The following is a 22,806-nucleotide window of genomic DNA, read 5'->3' as shown; positions in this document are numbered from 1 at the left end:
CTAGTTGTGTTGGATGAGAACCCCTGTGAGAGGCTATATACCTAGTGCTCTTTCTGTGTCCCCAAACATTGACTTCCATGGGATCAGGCAGAAAAGGACACTAGGAAGGTAAACCAACTATCTGTTATCTTATTATAAAAAATATTCCATCACTTTATGAGCAGGGACTTGAGACATTGTGATCCGATCTGACCAGGAAATATCTGATCACATCTTCGTCATCTTTGTATTCTCTCTTAATGCTTGGCTGTTCATGATGACTGTTATATTTTTGTTGAACTGATCAAGTTGATATGGTCCCTGCCCTCAGAAAATTCAGAACCTAGTCAGGTGCCAGTGATTCACACCTTTAATCCTTGCTATTCAGGAGGCAGAGATCAGGATGATCACAGTTCAAAGCCAGCCCAGACAAATGGTTTGTGAGACCCTATTTTTCAGGTTTTTTTATCCTGAAAAAAAAAAAATCACAAAAAAGTGCTGGTGGAGTGGCCCTGAGTTCAAGCCTCAACAATGCAAAAATAATAATAATAATAATAAAAGAAAATTCAGAACCTAAGTCAAATAGTAAGAACACTATAAGTGACTAAAATTTGGAAGAAGCATTAAACATATTTTTTACAAACTCAGGAATGGGCTAGTTAGTTCTCACTAGCCGCATTCAAATCCTACACAACTTGATTTTACTTTGTGGTGCTAGGGGTCAATTCCAAGGCCTTGTGTATGATATAGTCTTTATCACTGAGCTACACCCCTAACCCAGAAGTGAACTGATCCTGGTGAATGAGGTAAATGAGACCACTAGTCTTACTATCAACAAGAAAGGAGTATTTTGGTTCAAACCTTTGAGGATGGAATTCTGTGGCAGTAGGTCCTATAGTAGGGGAAGGACTGCCCTACTCTTGTCTCTTTGGTGCTCTCAGGACATGGGCTTGAAAATAATGTCGAATGCCAAAATCAAGAAGCCCCTAGATTGTAGTCACAGATCTCCAGAATACAGCACTGCCATGGATGGAGGTAAGCTACCTCTGTGGTCTGTGGATCCTCTGAGATGCTCACAGCCATGAAACTCTGCAAACTTCCTTTATGCCTCTTGTTCTTTCCTTGACCCTCTTGCCTTAGATTGTAAATGGGTCATGAGTCATAGATGGAGGAAGTTTCTTAAGTCTCTCTCTCTCTCTCTCTCTCTCTAGGAAGGGCTTTTGAAACCCAAAGCCATTATCTGTTCATTTTCTGGCCAAAGGTCATTATCCCCTGATGGCATTTGTGACCAGTCATCTCCTCAGTGGTCCTTCTTCCTTGTCTCTGGTTGAATGTTCCCTGCTTTCCTCTGAACTTATTTCTAGTAGTTTATCTCAGAATGAGTCTTCTGTTTTCCAAAATTCTTTTATTCTTAGCCTCATCAGCAGGTGGCGGTATTTCTCCAAATGCTAAGTTTTCATCTCCATCACTCCAGTCAGAGGGATCTCAGGTCCGCCAGTACTTTCCAGAAACCTGGCTCTGGGATCTGTCTCCTATTGGGTAAGTGATGAATCAAGATTGCAGTGGGATAATACAGTAAGGAGTCCACAGAAAACTCTTTCTAATGAACCTAAATCACAAGCCAAGAAAGTATGATGGGGCATGGGAGCGTATCTCTTCTGATTTCTCATACAGTAATATACAATTACTCAGAAAAACTCACGCCTCTTCACATCTACACAATGCTGACTGTTTTCTCACTCCAGATCCACACAAATTCAAGGCACATCTTGACTTTAGCTCTTGCCCACTGCTTATGTGTCCATTTTGACCGGGTCCAAGCACATACATCCTCACAGATTCAGGGGAGTGTCAACCTCCCTTTCACATGTCCACCCATAAACACCCCTCCACTGTCACCTCCTTCTCTCACTCAGCTGAGTACTTGCACTGAGATTCATGGAGTTGCCTCTCCTTCTCCCCATATGACCACAAAGATGCTCTTCTACAGATGAATTCACAAAGGCTCTCTTTCTCCTGTGCTGCCTTGCCTCACGTGGGTTCTTGTGTTTTCATAGCAACTCAGGGAAGGAGGCAGTCCACATCACAGTTCCTGATACCATCACCGAGTGGAAGGCTATGATGTTCTGCACCTCTCAGTCCAGAGGCTTCGGTCTTTCCCCCACTGTTGGACTAACTACTTTCAAGCCGTTCTTTGTTGATCTGACACTCCCTTACTCAGTAGTTCGTGGAGAGTCCTTTCGCCTTACTGCTACCATCTTCAATTATCTAAAGGACTGTATCCGGGTGAGAGCCGGGATATAGGAAGTAGATGCAGCCCTGGAACCATACCACCCCCCTAAGTCTGTCCCTAAATTGGTAGCATAACAGTTTCCATGGGGGAGAGATGTGATGTTGGTGCACCAGTTCCCAAGTTTCTGGAGACTTCTGGAAGCTCTCTCCTCCACTCAGTCTCTTTATCTCTCAAACATCTTTTCCAGGTTCAGACTAACCTGGCTGAATCAGATGAATACCAGGTGGAATCGCTGGCAGGCTGCCAGGCCTCCACCTGCGTCTGTGCAGACGAAGCCCAAACCTGTTACTGGAATATCACAGCTACCAAACTGGGTATGAGTGGGGAGTGGCAGATGAACAAGGAAGACCTAGAACGAAAGCTGAGCATCAGAAATCTGTCCTTTCCTCTTCTGTGTGTGCTTGTTTCCACCTTCCTCTTCCTTTCATTTGTCTCTACTCTTTCCCTCCTAAGTAAATAAGCAAAGACTCTGATAGGTGTCCAGATAAATTTACCCAAAGTAGAATATTTTGAGTATGAAAGGTAGGACAAGGGAATATGTGGTCATGTAACTTATCACAGGGCAGGCGCTATTCTAAATGCTTTAATTAAGTCATTTAATCATCACACCAGCCCCATAAAACGGCAGACACTCATGGAGACAATGCCTGCAACTCAAAGTACATCTTTGAAGTATTAGTTCTCTACTGTTACATAATGAGTAAAACTTGGTGGACTGCAAGAATGAACATTTATTAGCATAGTTTCTGTCTGTTGGTCATCTATGTGCAGCTTAGCTGGACACCTGTAGTCAAGGTCTTCCGTAAACTTGCCTGCCAGCCAGGGCTGTGGTCTCATTTGAAGACTCAAGTAGGAGTTCATTTCAGAGCCTCTGGTTCTCACAGGCTGTTAGACTGAGGACTACAGTTCTTGGCCTCAGCTGTTAGCTGGAGTCCTCACTCTATCTCATCATGCGAGTCCCTCTAATGGGCTGCCTCATCACATCACAGCTATCTTTTCCCCAAGCAAATGGTTTGAAAGAGTGCACCACAATACAGAATCTTTGGTCTTTTTATAGCCCAGCATCAAAAGACACTTCTTGAACTGGGCACCTGTGGCTTACGCCTGTTATCCTAGCTACCTGGGAGGTTGAGATCAGAAGGATCATCATTTGAAGCCAGCCCAGGCAAACATATCACAAGACCCCATCTCCAAAATAACCTGAGCAAAATGGAGTAGAGGTGTAGCTTAAGTGGTAGAGTGCCTGTTTTGGAAGTATGAAGCCCTGAGTTCAAATCCCAATTTTAATGAGAGAAAGAGACAGAGAGAGAGAGACAGACACACAGACACACACACACACACACACACACACACAGAGGAGAGAGCTCATTACTTCTGCTTACTTGGACTGGGGGCGTAGCTCAGTGGTAGGGCACTTGCTCAGCATATGTGAGGCCCTGGGTTTTATATCCATCACCAAAAGCAAAACAAAAGCAAAAACTCTCCCAGTGGAGCTGGGGCCATGCCTCAAGTGGTAGAGCACCTGCTTAGAAAGCATGAGGTCCTGCGTTCAAACCCCAGTAATGCCAGCAACAAAACAAAACTCCCAGAAAACTGTTCTCCCCATCAGAAAACAAAAACTGTCTCACTCAATTCAGCCTACATTCAACAGGAAGGCATTGTACAGGATGTTAAGTATTAGGAAGCAGGAATCTTTGGTGTTCACCTACCACACTGAACCGGTGTTATCTGTATCACTTGAGAGCTTGTTAGAAATGCAGAATACAGGTCCCATGCCAGGCCTCTTGGATTAGCATTTGCATGTGGCAAGATCTCCACATGACATGCATGCCATGAAAGTTTAAGAAACACTAAAGGGACAAAGACTTCATTGGTTCCTGTGTCACTGGGGCTAATGCCTTCTGTTCTTTCTCTTTAGGACATGTTAACTTCACCATTAGTACTAAGATTCTGGACAGCAATGAACTCTGTGGGGGAAAGAAAGGGTTTGTCCCAGAAAAGGGTCGGAGCGACACACTTATCAAACCAGTTCTTGTCAAGGTGAGTGTCCTCCAGGCTAATGTCAGAGACAGAGACAACAACTGATGCTGGGACGCCCAGGGTCTCACCTTGCTAGTTGGTCTCATAGCCCTCTTACTTCACCTCCAATCAGGTAACTCCAGCTTTCTCCTTTCCTGACCCCTTCTGTCCTTAATCATTTGCTTAACCTGTACCCATAGCCTCTGAAAGTAGTAATGCATTGCCTGGCACCTTATAGACACTCCATAACTGTTAGTTTCCCTTATTAGAATATGACTTCATCATAAGCTGCTTTTTTTTTTTTAACCCATCATAAACCCCATTGTTAATCTTTCCTCTCACACATTTCCTAAGCTCTATGTTTTGCCCAGAAAGAATCTCACAGAAAGGGTCTATGCCTGGGTGGAAAAAGTCCTTCTGATCTTCAAAGAAATTCTCCCTATCCTGAGTTCTGAAGGAAGTTCTGGGGGCATAGAAAGGGAACTTCTTTTCCCCCCTCCTATTCCTTCTGTGCCATCCTCCCTGACATTCATCTCCATTGTTTATCCTGCCCTATTGCCTTTCGTGCCAGCCTGAGGGAGTCCTAGTGGAGAAGACTCACAGTTCATTGCTGTGCCCAAAAGGTGAGTGGATTCAAAGGGTGTGGGTACCCTTAGGCAATGGGGGATTGTTATAGGTAAAAGGTGGAATGTGCAGGACAAAGGGAGTTGAGGATGCCATCCTTCCTAGGGCCAAGGAACAGAGGGGCAGGATGAAGAAATTCCAAGAAAGACACTATGACTCCTTGGAATTTGTTTTCAGTAAAGATCACTATGAATTGGCTAAAGAAAATCTGCCTCCATCCTGCAGAAAGCCCTGCGTACAGAAAACCCGAGACTATAGAATAGGTTTTGGTGGCTTGAGAGCCCCCATGATTTCCACCTTGTATTACATCATCTTTTCTCTGATGGGCACAGGAAAGGTGGCTTTAGAATCCATCTCCCTGGAGCTTCCTGTGGGTGTTGTTCCTGATTCTGCCAAGGCTTATGTTACTGCTCTGGGTAAGCAGATAATTATTCTTGCTCAAAAAGGAAAACAAGGAATGGAGACAGCAAAGGTGGAGTGGGGAGGACTTACAGACCTGTGGAAAGGAAAGTGTACCTGATGAGAAAGGAGGAAGCAAATACAGTACATAGTTAACTGTGCAAGTGAGATTCCATGTCTAGTCAAAAACAGACAGAAATGTAGGCAGGAGGAAGCTCAAAGTCACGGAAGCCTGAAATGCATTTAGATTTAGATTGTGTATAAAGTGGGTGGAGAGGAGATGAAATGGTTGCAACAGCTATTTAAAAAAATTAGAAGTTTGAGTGCAGTGTAACCATATTCACAAAGTCAGCAACACTTCACCCCTTTGGGCAAGGAGAAGAAGGGAGTAGACAAGCATGAACTTGAAGGTCACATTTAATCTGCTACTGAATTGCTGTGCAACCCTGAACAAGTTAGTAAACAATTCCCATTCTTCTTTCACCTTCTGTGAAACAGTGATAGCAATCTATCTCTTAGGACTGGCATAAAGATTAAATGCAATACAACGTTGCCAGAACAATAGCTAGCACTTTCAGGAACCCATTGAATGTTCAGTTCTTTTTTTATTTTTTTTTTGTTTTCACCCCATACCAAGATCCCCTGCATGTAAGTTTCTCTATTTTGACTGTATTTTATTTGTAACTCTGATATCATACTCATCTTATTGTGGCATAGCTCACTATTTCTGTCTTCCACACTGGGTTGTAAACCCCTTGAGAACAAGGTTCACATGTTCAATACATATTTTGTAGATTTGAATTGAACTCAGTGTCTAAAAAAGCATATATTAATGAGTCACCATGTCAGGTTTACTGGTTTACAGACTATATGGAGGGATCGGTAGACATAACTTGGAGAAGAGTATCAGAAATGCGTGTGTCTCAAAGGGATGAAGGGGTTTGGGGGATGATGATATTATATATAGGGGAGGAACTCAGATACCAAATCTAAGCATGACAGGTTTTATTACATCATTTATCAGCTCCAATGGTCTGTCCTCTTAAAAGACCTGAACTCTTTCTTTTTTTAATTTTTATTTTTTATTATTCATATGTGCATACAATGCTTGGGTCATTTCTCCCCCCTGCCCCCACCCCCTCCCTTACCACCCACTCCGCCCCCTCCCTCTCCCCCCCACCCCCTCAATACCCAGCAGAAACTATTTTGCCCTTATCTCTAATTTTGTTGAAGAGAGAATATAAGCAATAATAGGGAGGAACAAGGGTTTTTGCTAGTTGAGATAAGGATAGCTATACAGGGAGTTGACTTGCATTGATTTCCTGTACATGTGTGTTACCTTCTAAGTTAATTCTTCTTGAACTAACCTTTTCTCTAGTTCCTGGTCCCCTTCTCCTATTGGCCTCAGTTGCTTTTAAGGTATCTGCTTTAGTTTCTCTGCGTTGAGGGCAACAAATGCTAGCTAATTTTTTAGGTGTCTTACCTATCCTCATATCTCCCTTGTGTGCACTCGCTTTTATCTTCTGATCAAAGCCCAATCCCCTTGTTGTGTTTGCCCTTGATCTAATGTCCGCATATGAGGGAGAACATATGATTTTTGGTCTTTTGGGCCAGGCTAACCTCACTCAGAATGATGTTCTCCAATTCCATCCATTTACCAGCGAATGATAACATTTCATTCTTCTTCATGGCTGCATAAAATTCCATTGTGTATAGATACCACATTTAAAAGACCTGAACTCTAAGTGGAGTATATCCAGTACTTCCTACATACCCAGTACTATCATATTATATCAAAATTATTTGTAATAAATATGACTGTATTGTTGTTTGCCCCTCTGAATGTGAGCCCTTGAAAGGTATGAAGTATGTTTGACTTATTGTTGTCTTCCTAGGAACAGATTAGGTGCTCACTAAATGATAGCTAATATATGGCTATAAATGAATGATAATTAATAACACTAAGGATTCCTTCTTCTCTCAACCATCCCCTACTTTCTTTCTCCTTTTGGATCCCAGGAGACATCATGGGCACAGCTCTGCAGAACCTAGACAGCTTGGTGCAGATGCCCAGTGGATGTGGGGAGCAGAATATGGTCTTTTTCGCCCCCATCATCTATGTCTTGCAATACCTGGAAGAGACAGGGCTGCTCACTAAGGAGATCATGTCTCGGGCAGTGGGCTTTCTGGAGATAGGTAAGTTGGCTCAATCTTTCTTTCTTGGATCCACTTTTCCTCTAGGGCCTTTGATAGGCTGATAAGATACCAGGGAGTCACAGTCCCTGAAGTGTCCCATGTTTTTGAAAGGCTTGGGGATGTTTTTTGAAGTTGTCACTGAAATCTAAAACCATATGTGGTTTCTCAGGATACCAGAAGGAGCTGATGTACAAACACAGCAATGGCTCATACAGTGCCTTTGGGGAACAGGATGGAAATGGCAACACGTGGTAAGATTTCCCTCTTTCTTAATGAGTTCTATACTCCAGACCATCATTCCTGACCCTCGGAACTATCCTCTACCTCTCCGCATGACCTTGTTCTTTCTCGCACTCAGACTTCTACCTCTTCAATACTATTTAGTTTCGCCTCCTATGTGGTCAAGTATGTCATTGTTTTACCGGAATTTGTTGCCCACGACCTATGTGGGTATACTGCATGAACCTAAGAGTGGCGGGGAATGAGAAATAAGACACACACAGACATACAGACATACAACAGAAAAGCTGGGATCAGGAGGGCTGCACGCTCCTGATGGGAAACGTGAGCGCCTACCTGAGCCAGTGTGTTTATTTTATTAAGTCAGTACAAGGAAAAGACTCAGGTAAAAATCAAGCTTTAACAATTCTTGATGCAAGGTGAAAGGAATGAGGTCTGGTGGGCTAATTTTCCTAAGGCTATAGAAGCTTAATTACAGCACATCAGTTCTGGAATCATCACAGCACTCAGGACACCTTGTCTAAGGTATTGATGAATCTGGCATCAGGGAGTCTCCTAAGAGTTCTGGTACTTTATCTAGGTTTGCATCAGGGGGATGGTATGTGGACACAGCAGGTTGTATTCTTCAAGGAGGTATAAGAACGAAGGTCAAGACACCAGGTACTGGGAAAAGTATGGTAGAAGAGGCTGTGCAAACTTCTACCATAGAGAGGCTGTGCAGGCTTCATTATATCCCAGTCCAAGGTTCGTGCCTCGTCTCCAACACCTTGTGTCTCCCCATTTCTCCCTTCCCGAGGCTCCTATGGCACTGGGTCCTCGACTTCTTTTCCAGAACTAAATCCAGAATAAGCTGTGGAATTATGCTCCCTCAGCTGGAGATCCCCCTTCCTGCCGCATTTTCCTCTTTACCCATGTAGGCTGACAGCTTTTGTCACAAAATGTTTTGGTCAAGCTCGGAGACTCATTTTGATTGATGACAAGAACATCCAGGATGCTCTCAAGTGGATGGCCGGAAACCAGCTCCCCAGTGGCTGCTATGCCAACGTGGGAAAGCTCCTCCATACAGCTATGAAGGTGAGAATCCATCCAGGGACTTGGAGCCCCACTGTGTCTGGAAACAACCCATACCTCTCACTGAGCAGAATCAAAAAAGCACTGGCATGGGAGTCAGTTTTCTTCAGTTCTCAGCCCTGGCTGGGGGTGACCTTGGTCAATGTATTTACCAGTCTGTGTCTCCTGGCTTTCATGTCTGTAGAATAAGAATGGTTCTCAAAGTGTGATCATCAGGTTAAAGTCAAAGGCATCAGTATCACCTAGGAATTCATTTAAAATGCAAATTCTGGCTCCTACCCCAGACCCAGTGAATGGAACTCTAGGAGAGTGAGAAATGTGTGTTTTTCTTTCTCTTTTTGGGGGGGGGGTTGGGTTGCTGGAGTTTGAACTCAGGACTTCAAGCCTGCAAAGCAGGCACTTCACTGCTTGAGCCACACCTCCAGTCTATTTTGCTCTGGTTATTTTGGAGATGGGGTCTTGAGAACTATTTGCCCATGTCAGCCTTGAACCACAATCCTCCTGATCTCATCCTCCCAAGTAGCTAGGATTACAGGTGTAAGTCACAGGCACTCAACCAATTTGTTTTAACCAGGCCTCCAGATGATTCTGATTTCAGACCACTGGCCTAGAAAATCTCTGGGCCTGTCACTATCTCCCCAAGCCCAAAGCAAAACCATCTCCTGTGGTAGAGACTAGCAGGCAGTGTATTTGGTTATTTGACATTATTTAATGTTTACAACAAATCAGTGAGCTAGGTGTTAATATAACATTATTAATCTCAATTTACAGTGGAAGAAGCTAGGGCACAGAGACTCAGTAAACTGTCCAAGGCTCATAGTAATAAATGGCAAGACTGAGATTTGAACCATGTCTGGTAGGCTCCAGAGGCACTGCTGTTGCCCACTTAGTGCTTTGCCTCTACCCTCCCCAACACAGGGGGAGGCGTGGATGCTGCAGGATAATGTGCTCATTTCAGAAAATACCTAGTTGGACTGGAGGTGTGGCTCACGTGGTAAACTGCCTGTTTTGCAAGCATGAAGCGCTGAGTTCAAACCCCAGTCCCACAAAAACAAAAATAGTTCAGTCTGGGTACCTGTGGCTCATGCCTATAATCCTAGCTATTCAAGAGGCAGAGATCAGGAGGATCACAGCTCAAGGCCAGCCAGGGCAAATAGTTTTGTGAGACCATGTCTCAAAAATACCCAATGTAAAACAGGGCTGATGGAGTGGCTCAAGTGGTAGAGCGCCTGCCTAGCAAGTATGAAGCCCTGAGTTCAAACCCCAGTACCACATGCACACACCAAAAAGGTGAGCAATGAAATAAAATCTGCGTGTAGATCTTACCAGTCTTCTTCTTTTATATACTGTGTGGTTATAAGATTTCTGCCACTGTGATGGAATATCTGAGATAACCCTTTCCTGATAAGGAAGAAAGGTTTATTTTGGCTCATAGTTTCAGAAGGTTCAGTCCATTGTCACTGGGCCTGTGACAGCCCAGTACATCAGGGTAGGAGTGCATGGCGGAGGAGGACTGTTCACCTCATGGTGGTCAGAAAGTAAACAGAGAGACAGAAAAGAGCTGGGATCCCAGTGTCACTTTCTAGGGCATTACCTCCAATGGTGTAACTTTTTCCCACTAGGCTCCACCTCCTAAGGGTTCCACCATCTCCCAGTAGTGCCACAGGCTAGTGGCCAAGCCTTTAGGGAATGCTCTAGCCTACTGCTTGACTAGAACAAGATGACAGAGGTTTTTCCTCCTCCTTTCTTACCACAACCAGCCAGTTCATTAAGAAATCCATCACTGTGTCATCAGGTTTAGTGATTTGGCACAGGAGCCACAATTAAATTCCCTGGCTTCAAATCCTTGTCCTGCTGCATATCAGCTCTGCAAAATTGAATGACCTATTTAATCCTTTTTTAAGTGTTTATTTTCATACATATATATAAATAAGTATAATTCAGCTTAGTTTTTCAAACTTGCTAATATCTTCCTGGGAACGGTACTAAACAGGGAAGGTCTTACTTAATCTCCCTTGGAGAAGGGGGCTGGGCTTTGTGCTCCCTGAGGAGAGATTCGTGCGAAGAGGCTCAGTCAGCAACATGGCAGAGATTCTCTCCTTATTCCTCTCTTTTTAAAACCTCTAATCCTTTTTTTTTCCCACCATGGTGCTGGGGTTTGAACTCAGGGCCTCATGCTTGCTATGCAGGCACTCTACAAGTTGAGTCACTCCACCAGCTCTTCCTTGTGTTGGGCATTTTCGAGATAGGGTCTTGTGAACTATTTGCCTGGGCTGACTTCAAACCACCACCCTCCTGATCTCTGCCTACTGAGTAGGTAGGATTACAGTCATCAGCTGGCATCTCTAATCCTTCCAACTCCTCCTCTTGGATTTCCTAAATGCACAAGCTGAAAACCTCATGCCGCCTCTTATAGCCTCTGCTGAAGTTCACCCTCTTATCCCTCACTGTGTGTCCTGCAGGGTTAGGGTTGCAGAAAGCCTGCAAAAAGGGACACATTCTAAAGCAATATTTATACATTTTGCAGTCTTCACGTAATTCTTTCAGGTGCTGGCTGCTGCTCTAACCTACTGTCTGCCTCTTTCTCCCTAGGGTGGTGTTGATGACGAGGTCTCCTTGACTGCATATATCACAGCAGCATTGCTGGAGATGGGAAAGACCAGTCGTGTGAGTTTTTCCAGCTTCTCCTCTTTACTCTCTTCTTATCAGGCCTCTGCCTACAGGCCTGCACCCATTTGTGTCCTTATCCAACCTTTTAAGGACAAAGAGGACCTGACGATTTCCTCATTGCTTCCCATTTCATAAGGATTACCTATGAATTCATTTCTTCACCTTCACCTTTTAGGACCCAATGGTGAGTCAGGGTCTGCAGTGTCTCAAGAATTCTGTTACTTCCACCAGCAACCTCTACACACAGGCCTTGTTAGCTTACACTTTCTCCCTGGCTGGAGAAATGGACGTCAGAAACATGCTTCTCAACAAGTTAGATGAAAAGGCCATCACCTCAGGTACATCGGTCACGTTATAGCAGTTCTTTGGAATTGTGAAAATATGCTGTGAGTTATCAGTCATTTTCCTTGGTGTCCTTTGTCCCACATGTACTCAGTTCTAGTAGTCATTTTGGTAGAAACTGTTAAGTTACAAAAGTCATTGTTGGGAGATTTGTGACAAAGCCCATTTAAGTCCTCAAAGGACATTGTTTTATCATATATATGCATAAATATGTATGATCTTTTTATTATATATCATATGTGTTTGGCAACCGGGTTTGAACTCAGGGCCTCACACTTGCAAGGCAGATGCTCTTACTGCTTGAGTCACCCCGCCAGCCCATTTTGGGGATGGGTTTTTTTTTTTTTGAGATAAGGTCTTAAGGCTAGCTTTAAACTGTGATCCTCCTGATCTCTACTTCCCGAGTAGCTAGGATTAAAGGCATGAGCCACCAGCGCCTGGCTGCTTTAGTTATTCTTAACATAGGGTCTCATGTTTATGCCCAGGCCAGCCTGATCTATGATCCTTCTACTTACACTTCCCATGTAGCTGGGATGACAGGCATGCACCAACATACCCTACTTTTTATTGGTTGAGATGGGGTCTCGTGAACTTTCTAGCATGGGATGATCTCAAACCTTGATTCTCCTGATCTCTACCTTTTGAGTAGCTAGGATTACAGGCCTGAACCACTATACCTGGCTATATTGTTATATTTTAACAGGAAGAGAACTAGGTGATAGAAACTGGCCAGGAAGATTCATTGGCTTTGTTGATTATCTTTGAAGGTTCTTCAGTGTGAGATTACTTTGGATGTATTTATAGTACTATTTGAAGTTATAACAGATCTTATAAGTAAAATATTAGTGTATTTTATTTATCTAACTGTATATGTAAAATAAGACTTCCAGGCAGAAATTCAATCTCAGCTTCCATCTGCATGAATGTCATTGCTGAGTTACCCTCTCACTGCTCAGGGAAGATTTTGTGTTGTGTGTAAGCAATGTAGTCACGGGAAGGGTCCTACACAGAGGCTGGTATACACCTGTCCTGCTGTGTGTTGACTTACTGTGATGATCTTTTTCTTGTCTGTTGTCTTGCATTGTTGGCTCACATGTTTTCCACTATTTTCTTCCAACTAGAGTTCCTCCTGTAAGCTGTCTATTTCTGCTGAATGCTTCTTCTTCTTTCTTCTTCTTTTTTTTTGGTGGGACTGGGGTTTGAACTAAGGACTTCATGCTTGCAAAGCAGGCACTCTACTCCTTGAGCCACGCCTCCAGCCCCTGAATGCTTCTAAATTACACTTCTGACTTTCACTCCTCTTGTTTCCATTTGTTCTTCTGTTTCTTCAAGCCATCTGTCACCCAGCTGTCACTGAGATTTGTTTTGGTCTCATGTTCCATCTGATTGCCTTCTCAGTATATTTTCTCTGATTACTCTCATTAGCATATCCTCTTGATTTCTTAGTGTTCTTATGTATGTTTTGCCATTTTTTTCTTAAAATGATTAAGTGAAGTAAATGGTGAAAAATTAAGAAAATTCTGTATGACACACACACAAAAAAATGCTGCCAAAAACAAGAAGATTTTTCTTACTTATTTCCATTAACATCAGAATCTGTAAATTAACAAAGGTGGTTTTCATTTCATTTCCGGAGTCAAGAACATTTATAGATGCTGTAGCTTTACCTTAGAGAGTTTTGTGTGATTGTTCACACACACACACACACACACACACACACACACACACACACATACACATACACATACACACACAACTGCATTTGCCAATTGATCAGCTGGCTCTGAGAAATATTTTTATTCTCTACTCTAAGTTACAGCATTTACAAAGTGAAACTGGGAAAAATCAGTTCCTTCCCAAACCTTACCACTGATACCTCCTTCTCCATAGGAGAATCCATTCACTGGAGCCAGAAACCTACGCAGTCACCGAATGCTAGTCCGTGGTCTCAGCCTGAGGCTCTGGATGTGGAACTTACAGCATATGTGTTGTTGGCTCAGCTTACCAAGGACAGGTTCACTCAAAAGGAGGTAGCCAAGGCCACTGCCATAGTGGCCTGGTTGGCTAAGCAGCGCAATGCCTATGGAGGTTTCTCTTCCACTCAGGTAAGGAGTTTGCTCTCCTACTGCCACTCATCAAGTAAGCTTAGATCCTGTGCAGAGGTAGGGAAAGAAATACCTTCCTTTCCCTCTAGGCCCGTACAAGTCTATGAAAAAGGAGAAAAATCATATGAAAATTGTAGAGAATTACTAATAAAATTGGGTCATAAAAGAGTAAAATATATTGAATTGCATTTCAAGAAGGAAAAAGAGCTCACATCAGCTTGAGGGCTAAGAGCTCTCTCTCCCTCCCTCTCTCTTTTTTTTTTTTCAGTGCTGGGGATCAGACCCAGGGTTTTGAACATGCTAGACAAGTGCTCTACCACTGAACTGCACCTCCAGTCCAGCAATAAGAAAAGTCTTCACAAGGGCTGGGGGTGTGGCTCAAGTGGTAGAGCACCTTGCCTGGCAAGCACAAGGCCCTGAGTTCAAACCCCAGTATCACCAAAAAAAGGAAAAAAGAAAAGTCGTCACAAGGGAGTAGTATTTGAGGGAGATCTAAAAAGACATGTAAAATTTTGGTAGGCAGTTATTAAGAGGAGGAGGAAATGGTGTGACCAGAGATGTCAATTTATAGTAGTATTAAATAACCTGGAAAAACTGGAAATATGGGGTAAGTTCATTCATATTATAGAGGATCTTATACATCAGCCTGGAGTTTGTACCTAATCCCAAGGACCTACTAATTTAGAAGAGCGAGTCCCAGGACTTGAAGAAGTCAGGAGACTTTCTTTCGTCTAGGTCAGGAGAAACTGAATTAGTGGGATAGCAGCAGAAACAAAAAGGAAGGTAAGGTTATATGACAAGTTCATGCTTTTTTCTTTTTTTGCAGTGTTAGTGATCAAACCCAGAGTCTTGTGCTTGATAGGCAGGCGCCGTACTGCTTGAGCCACACCTCCAGATAGAGGACAAGTTCAAATGGCACCGTAGGGCTGAGGGTGTAGCTCAGTGGTAGAGTGCTTGCTGAGCATGGGCGGGGCCTTGGATTCAATACACACACACACACACAATTATTTTATTTATTTATTTATTTACTGCAGTTCTGGAGGTTGAACTCAGAGCCCACATCTTGAGCCACTCCACCAGCCCTTTTTTTTTTTTGTGAAGGAGTTTTTTCAAGATAGGGTGTCTCGGAACTATTTGCCCGGGCTGGCTTTGAACTGTAATCCTCCTGATCTCTGCCTCCTGAGTAGCTAGAATTACAAGCGTGAGCCACTGGTGCCCAGCTCAATTATTTCAGATTATTATAAAAAACTACTCATGAGTACATTTGTTCTGAAAATATTATTGAATATCTAACATGTTCAAATGATTTCAGTGAGAAAATAGAAGTATATAAGAAAACAATTCTTATCCTCATGGAAATTATAACTTGACTGTTGAAATCAAAGACAGTTTTGCTGAAGATATAGCATGCAAACTAGATCTGAAAGCATGAACAGCCTTTAGTAAGTGGACTGTTTGATAAAGTTGTTAAGAGCACTGAATTTAAATACGAGAAAGACACTGGATTTTTAAACATGATAAGGTACTATGCCTTCCTATTTCAGGGGAAAATTTTTTTTAATTAAAAATTTGTGGGGAGGCGGTGCTGGCTAATTGGCTCAAGTGGTAGAGCACCTGTCTAGCAATGGTGAGGCCCTCAGTACAAACCCCAGTTCTGCCAAAAAAAAAAAACGTTGGGGAGCGGGGGCGGTGAGGATGCTGGAGACCAAAGCCAGGGCCTTGTGTGCTGAGCACATGATTTGCCAATGAGCTACTCACTAGTCTGTCAAGGAGATTATTGATTAGGAAAGAGTCCCTTGTTACTCGGCCCTAAGCAATTATAATTGATAAAAATATTTCTCACAAGCAGTGAGTGAAATGTTTAGAACGTTCAAATTTGTTTTTCTATGAAATCCTTGGCTATTACAGGAAGTCACATATTTCACATCACCCACTTCAGGTTTTCAGTCAATGATGAGGTCTCTTTTCTTGAGTTGTTTAATATGTTCAAACACTAAAGATCTCCAACTCTAGAGGGCAGGCAAAGTATTGTAGGCTGTGAAGCTGCACAGATAAAACTTGTTCATGACTTTTTTACATTGAGTGACCTGTCTTCCTCATTTATAGGACAATGTGATGTCTAAATATGAACGTTCTTTTTTTTTTAATGTGGGATCAAAGTAGGGTTCTTTTATTCTGTAGTAGATATTTTCCAAAGTGTCAAGCATGTAGAAAAGTCTCATAACATAGACAAGATATAACAATTTCGCTTAATCCTCATTTTCTTTCTCTTAGTTATAATTTATACAAATCATGTTTTCAGTATGAAAAATTTCAAGCTACACAATATCATGATCTCTTGGGGTAGTTTGTCTTCTTCAAAGATGAGAAAAGATTGTCACATGCCACAATGGCTAAGAAACCCTGATCCCTTCTCTATTTTTGACACAGAAGATCATCACACTGTTAAAAAATTTCAGAAGGTGTGAACTTTCTGAGGCTATCAAGTTACTGCTCAAATATGAAAGCTGTAAAATATGTACTGAACAGTAACCACTTCCTTCTAAAAGTAACCTTTGTGATTGGAACACCGGTTTCTCATGCCTGTGTTCCTAGCTACTTGGGAGGTTTGAGATCAGGAGGATTGTGGTTCGAGGCCAACCAGGCAAATATTTTGCAAGACCCCATCTCCAAATTAACAAGAGTAAAATGGAGTGGAGGTGTGCCTCAAATGGTAGAGTGCCTGCTTTGCAAGCATGAAGGCCTGAGTTCAAATACTAGTCCCATCAAATTCACAATAGTAATAATAATAATAGTAACCCTTCTGGAGCTAGGTTTGATTTCTGAGTACAAATTTATTTGATTACACAAGTAACCTATGGTTGTTCAATAATAACTAGTTAATGGTGATTTCCAATACAAGTAAGATGCTCTGATTTCTGTGTCAGCTTCCCCAGAAGAGGTAAATGTGGTTCTTTTGGTACTGGAAGAGGTATCTTCCAAGCCAGTGAACAACACCCAGACCTGTGGGTTCTATGGTTTCCTAAGGCTAATTCCCATGGTTCACAAAACGGTAAGCGGTTGCCTCATTGTTTTCCTCAGGACACTGTAGTTGCTCTCCAAGCTCTTGCCAAATATGCCACTATTGCCTATGTGCCATCTGAGGAAGTCCGCCTGTCTGTGAAATCTGCTGGGAACTTCCTGCATACTTTCACCGTGCAGTCTTCCAACCGACTGGTACTGCAGCAGAAGACTCTGCCTGACATCCCTGGATTGTACACCTTGGAGGCCTCAGGCCAGGGCTGTGTCTATGTGCAGGTCAGCAGCAAGCCATGAGAACAGAGTGCATGGGAAAGGAGAGTTCACACATATTTGCCTTTGCCCCGATAGAATCAATCCTTCTCTCCTCTCTCTTTCTTTCTCTCCTCCTTTGTAAGAAAAGTAGTTTGAACTGTAAAGAGTCTCTAAAGTTCTTTCCAGCTCTGACTTGATTGATTACCATCTCTTCCTACCAGACGGTGTTGAGGTACAATGTTTTCCCTCCTAAAAACATGGAGGCCTTTAGTCTTCACGTGGAAGTGGGAGAAGCTAGATGTGAGCAACCTGCTTCACCCCGGTCCTTAACTCTCACTATCCACACCAGGTGAGAAAACCTGGGGCACCTGGGCCATAGCTGCTGCGCTGGTGTGTGTGTGTGTCTGTGTCTGTGGGTGTGCGTGCTAGGAATGCAGAGACAGAGGAGGCTCACACAGCTGCTTCTTCCTGTCCTCAGCTATGTGGGAAGTCGTAGCTCTTCCAATATGGCTATTGTGGAAGTGAAGATGCTGTCTGGGTTCAGTCCCAAGGAGAACACCAAACAGTTGGTAAGTGGCTTCTGTTTTCTTCATTTAACTAGGGGACCTCACATCATTGTCTTTCAAAAAATTTGTGGACATAAGAAGGGGACTAAGGTAGAAAGGAGAAAAATAGAGGAGATGAACCAATTCAGAATATATACATATATATATATATATATATGTCACAAGGAAACTCTATAGCTATCTTAAACAAACAGAAATGTCTTTTTTTTTTTTTTTTTTACAAAAAAATGGAGAGCAGGAGAGCAGAACTGCGGGGTTGGTACCAGTGGGAGTGGGGAGGATGTGGGGAGAGGGTGTAGGAGGGTGACTATTGTGCCAATATTGTGTACACATGTATGTAAATGGAAAAATGATACCTGTTGAAACTATTCCAGAAATGGGAGGAAGGGGAATAAAGAGTAATGATGGAAGGGATGAATTCAACTATGATATGTTGTAAGAATTTCTGTAAATGTCACAATGTACCCCCAGTACAATAATTTTTTAAAAAGCTGGTGAAAAAGGCATCACTTGTATGTACATGTGTGTATGTATATGTATATATAAATATATTAATACATACATACACACATGTATATATGCATACGCACACCAACATATACAACTCATAATTGGGTTAGCTAAATGGGCTATGAAGGTATATTAATGATATGAAATAGACCTGTAATAGTCTTGTTGCCTCTTTCTTTCCTTTTTTATTTTTTGCAATACATATTGTTTCCTTGATCATGCCAGAACTTTGAAAGATTACCCTATGGAATAAGGAAAGCCCTGGCTCTGCCTCTTAGTCTTTCATCTTTCTCCCTTTTGGTTTTCTTTTCTTTTTTTTTTTAAACACTTTTTATTAGTGTAGATTAATTGTACAAAATAACGGGTTTCACTGTGACTTTTTCATGCCTGCATATGATGTACCTTGACCACAGTTCACATGTGTATCTGATGTACTTTGGTCATAACCATGCTCCCACTGCCCTCTCTTGTCCCCTACCCTCCTTTTCTTTTCCCTTTCTCTTCAGCTTCTCCAGCAGCCACTGGTGAAGAGGGTTGACTCTGGAGCTGACGTACTTAACATTTACTTGGAAGAGGTTTGTATTCAGAGCTGGACTGAGGAGCTCAATTGCTTAGATACCTTTGTGACTTCCCTTCAAATCGACACACACTAGTGTCACACACAGAGACAAGGGACCTGAGCGAGGGTGTCCACAGCCATGGAATGGGTTCTGTCTCTGTGGAACACTTACTGCTCCTCTAGAGGAGCATAATGTGAGCCATTTATGTCAATTGACATAAAGAAATAAAGAAACAGATGAAATTAATGTTAATAATATATTTTACTCAATTATATGTTTCCCAAATATTTCATTTTTGCCATGTGATGAATACATAAAAGCATTAATGACATATCTACATATTCTTGTGCTACATTTTTGAAAGCCAGTGTATATTTTACACAGTCAGCACATCTCAGTTCTTTCCAGACAATTTCAAGTGCTCAGTGGCCACATACATGATGACAATTCCAGAGCATAAACTAGGAGTGAATAGCAGAAACTGAAACAGAATGCCTGGGCTAAAGTCTTGAGCTCAGCATTGGCTGTGTGACTGTACAAGTTGAGTGTCTCTGTTCTCTCAGCTGGAACATGAGTTACTGATAAAAGAAAAAAAAGTTATCTATGTCATAGAGTTTTTTTTACTCAAAAATTTTTTTCAAAGTGTTGGGAATTGCACCCAGGGCTTCGTGCATGCTAGGCAAGTGTCCTACCACTAAGCTACACCTCAGCCCATAGATCTACTGAAAGAATTAAATGACATAAAGCATGCAAAAATATTTAGAACTGTGCTATTGATATTATCTTAATGCAATATTAAGACTAATTAATATTAATCAGACTTGTATATATCCTTTCATTTCAACAAAGGTAGATGTTCTCAAACACCTGTTATGTTTTAAAATTGATATAATGCACATTTTCATCATATTCTGCTCCACAAGGGAACAAAGACATCCTTATGACATAACCAGTAGATAAGAATATCCCAAATTAAAATTTATCCCGAATGAAATTTGTTGTAACATCCACTGCCAGTCCCCTGCCCACACACCAACCCTTCCATCTAACTGTGATTTCTTATCTTCCAGGGAGACAGAGTGTTTTTTGTTTTGTTTTGCAGTTTGGGCATGAAATCCAGGGCCTCCCACAAGCTAGGCAAGTGCTCTTCCACTGAGCCATACACCCAGCCCTGCTTTCACTTTATTTATTTATTTATTTATTGGTGGTACTGGAGTTTAAACTCAGGGCCATGTGCTTGCCAGGCTTGCCCGATGCTCTGTCGCTGGAGCTATGCCCTGGTCCTTTGTGTTAGTTCTTTTTCACACAGGATCTTGTTTAATGCCCAGGCTAGCCTGTACTGTGGTTCTGCTACTTATGCTTCCCAAGTAGTTGGGATGATAGGTGAACCCCACCATGTTCAGCTTTTTATTGGTTGAGATGGAGTTTTGTAAACTTTTTGGCCAGCTGGCCTCAAACCTCGGTCCTCTTAATTTCTACCTCCCAAGTAGCTAGGATTTTAGGCATTAGTCACTGTGTCTAGCTTTGCCTTAGTTCTCATGTGCTGTTTCACTTGTCTTCCCTATAGCTCAGTAACAAGACTCAGACATATACTTTTACCATCATCCAAAGTGTGTTGGTCACTAACCTGAAGCCAGCAACCATCAAAGTCTATGACTACTACCTGCTAGGTGAGTGCTGAGAACCTATCTGCACCTATTTCTTTTGTTGTTGTTTTTGAAGTCTCATTATGTATTCCAGACTGGCTTTACACTCTCAATCCTCCTGCCTCAGCTTCTTGAATGCTGGAATTATAGGTAGACACTTCCATAGCAGGTTTCTCCCAACATATTTCTGCCTCATTCTTCATGGTCTGCCTCTTAATTTTATAAACATTCCTTCCAAAGATAAGTAGCATGTAATTTTATTACCTGAACTCCTAAAACATTTTTAATTAGTCTTTTAGAGAATATGCGCTAGGCTGTTCTCAAGGACCTGGATACTCCTTTTTTTTTTTTTCTGCTGTGATTAAGAATTTACTACACAATGCAAATATTAGTGCTTGAAGCCTTCTTGTTCCTCTGAATATGCTCAGGACTTCTGCAAAAGATAAAAAACAATAGCTTTTGTGAGTGTTTTCTCTCTGGACATATATCACCCTTTATGTAACAATGTGTCTTGTTTCACAGATGAGCAAGCAACAATTCAGTATTCTGATCCCTGTGAATGAGGTAGGTCAGCAGGGAAGAGTAGACTTTGGGGGTAGGGTGGTAGCATTCAGAACATAAGAAGACATTCTGTTCACCCTCTGTGTGTGTGTGTGTGGTGCTGAGAAAAGAACCCTCTTTTGAGTTACTGTTACTGTGTTTTGGAAATTTATTTTTGGTGTAAACTCTTCTTTGGGGAAGAAGCTGGATGGTTGAAACAGGGATTTACTATGTGACTCAGGCTGGTCTCAAACTCAGGATTCTTCTTTCTCAGCCTCTGGAGTGCTGGGATTGAAGGTATGAACTACCATGCCTGGCATTGTCCTGAAGTCTTGAAGAGAGAAAAATATCTCCTTAGTTCATATTAGAAAAAACTAATAGTGGCATTTGTGTGATGGTTTCTTTTTTTGTGTGTGTGTGATTTTTAAAAACATTATCTATATATATGGGGGGGGAGAGAGAGAGGTATATTAGGTATCCTGACATCTGTCATAGGAGAAAGTTCCTCTGTTGATGTAAAGACCTTCTGAGTCTCATGCTGTTTTCCTTCTTTTTGTTTGTTGGCTTGGTTTTCAGGGAAGAATCTGGAAAGAGACTAAACTGATCCTCTATGACACTGCTGGCGAGTAGACCATTTTTCTGTCTCTTGAAGCAGAATTTAATCAATCACATCGCTTGATTCTCGATTGACTGGTGGATGGGTGACATGAAGTCTACTACTTTCACAGGGAGGTGGGATAGGAATAATCTCACACAGGTGGCCTCACATGGGGAGGACTGTAGTGCAAGAGAAGTGGTTTAGCCATTCGGGGAACGCTGAAGAGAGGGGTGGTGGGGGCAGTGTTGCAGGAAAGAGAAGAATGTCTTCTGGGAGGATAAATCTAGGGAAGATAGGATTTAGGACTTTGAGAATAGGATAAAAAAATAAACTTTGAAAAGCATACTGTGTATCTAGTTCTGGTGCATATTTCTTTGAATACCAAAGTTTTTTTCTTTCTTTTTTGGTTGTACTGGGGTTTGAATTCAAAGCCTTGTGCTTGGTATGTAGGTGCTCTACCACATGAGTCATGGCCCACCACACATTTTTCTTTCTTTCTTTCTTTTTTTTTTTGCTTTAGCTATTTTCAGGTACAGTTGCATTTTTGCACCAGGGTTGTCCTCAGATCTTGGTCCTCCCACCTACAGCCTACCTTGGATCCCAGGCATACTACACCATGCTCAGCTTACTGACTGAGAGGAGTCACTAATGTTTTGCCTGGGCTGACCTCAAACCATGATTCTCCCAATATCTGCCTCCCAAGTAGCTGGGATTACAGGTCTGAACCACCATGCTTACCATGCCCCCAAAGTTTCTTTTTTTCTTTTTTGGCAGTACTAGTATTTGAACTCAGGGTCTTGCACATGCTAGATAGGTGCTATACCACTTGAGCCTCTCCCCTAACCCCAAAGTTTCTTTTCAAGGTAGTGATCATTCTTCAACATAAACTCAGAATTTGAGCCAGGCACTCGTGGCTCATGCCTGTAATCCTAGCTACTCAGGAGACAGAGATCAGGAAGATTATGGTTCCAAGCCACCCCTGGCAAATAGTTCACAAGACCCTATCTTGAAAATACCCAACATAGAAAAGGGCTGGCAGAGTGGCTGAAGTGGTAGAACACCTGTTTAGCAAACATGAGGCCCTGAGTTCAAACCCCAGTACCAAAACAAAAACAAAAACAAAATCTCAGAGTTTGGCTTCTTCCTTAAACCTTTTGACCAAAACTTCTCAAAGC

At 42.3% G+C, this 22,806-nt stretch overlaps 1 protein-coding gene across 1 annotated transcript in view; it reads left to right on the top strand.

Annotated features, from left to right (window-relative positions):
• The window catches only part of A2ml1 (alpha-2-macroglobulin like 1), a 35,670-nt gene extending 13,683 nt beyond the window's left edge, over nucleotides 1-21,987 (top strand). The window contains exons 17-36 of the mRNA XM_074076106.1: nucleotides 921-1,014; nucleotides 1,395-1,518; nucleotides 2,037-2,265; nucleotides 2,460-2,586; nucleotides 4,191-4,312; nucleotides 4,863-4,914; nucleotides 5,248-5,331; nucleotides 7,334-7,510; nucleotides 7,680-7,761; nucleotides 8,668-8,824; nucleotides 11,414-11,488; nucleotides 11,667-11,829; nucleotides 13,724-13,938; nucleotides 17,020-17,235; nucleotides 17,433-17,560; nucleotides 17,690-17,780; nucleotides 18,794-18,862; nucleotides 20,415-20,517; nucleotides 21,016-21,057; nucleotides 21,610-21,987. Of these exons, the coding sequence (XP_073932207.1) occupies nucleotides 921-1,014; nucleotides 1,395-1,518; nucleotides 2,037-2,265; nucleotides 2,460-2,586; nucleotides 4,191-4,312; nucleotides 4,863-4,914; nucleotides 5,248-5,331; nucleotides 7,334-7,510; nucleotides 7,680-7,761; nucleotides 8,668-8,824; nucleotides 11,414-11,488; nucleotides 11,667-11,829; nucleotides 13,724-13,938; nucleotides 17,020-17,235; nucleotides 17,433-17,560; nucleotides 17,690-17,780; nucleotides 18,794-18,862; nucleotides 20,415-20,517; nucleotides 21,016-21,056 (2,349 nt within the window). The 3' untranslated portion in view covers nucleotide 21,057; nucleotides 21,610-21,987. The remainder of the gene's footprint in view (nucleotides 1-920; nucleotides 1,015-1,394; nucleotides 1,519-2,036; nucleotides 2,266-2,459; nucleotides 2,587-4,190; nucleotides 4,313-4,862; nucleotides 4,915-5,247; nucleotides 5,332-7,333; nucleotides 7,511-7,679; nucleotides 7,762-8,667; nucleotides 8,825-11,413; nucleotides 11,489-11,666; nucleotides 11,830-13,723; nucleotides 13,939-17,019; nucleotides 17,236-17,432; nucleotides 17,561-17,689; nucleotides 17,781-18,793; nucleotides 18,863-20,414; nucleotides 20,518-21,015; nucleotides 21,058-21,609) is intronic.
• Nucleotides 21,988-22,806: the final 819 nt, after the last annotated feature.

The sequence above is a fragment of the Castor canadensis genome, chromosome 6, assembly GCF_047511655.1.
Source record: "Castor canadensis chromosome 6, mCasCan1.hap1v2, whole genome shotgun sequence".
Classification (NCBI taxonomy): domain Eukaryota; kingdom Metazoa; phylum Chordata; class Mammalia; order Rodentia; family Castoridae; genus Castor; species Castor canadensis.
Note: the sequence above shows the minus strand (reverse complement) of the source record. Positions and strands in the feature narration are given on the sequence as shown.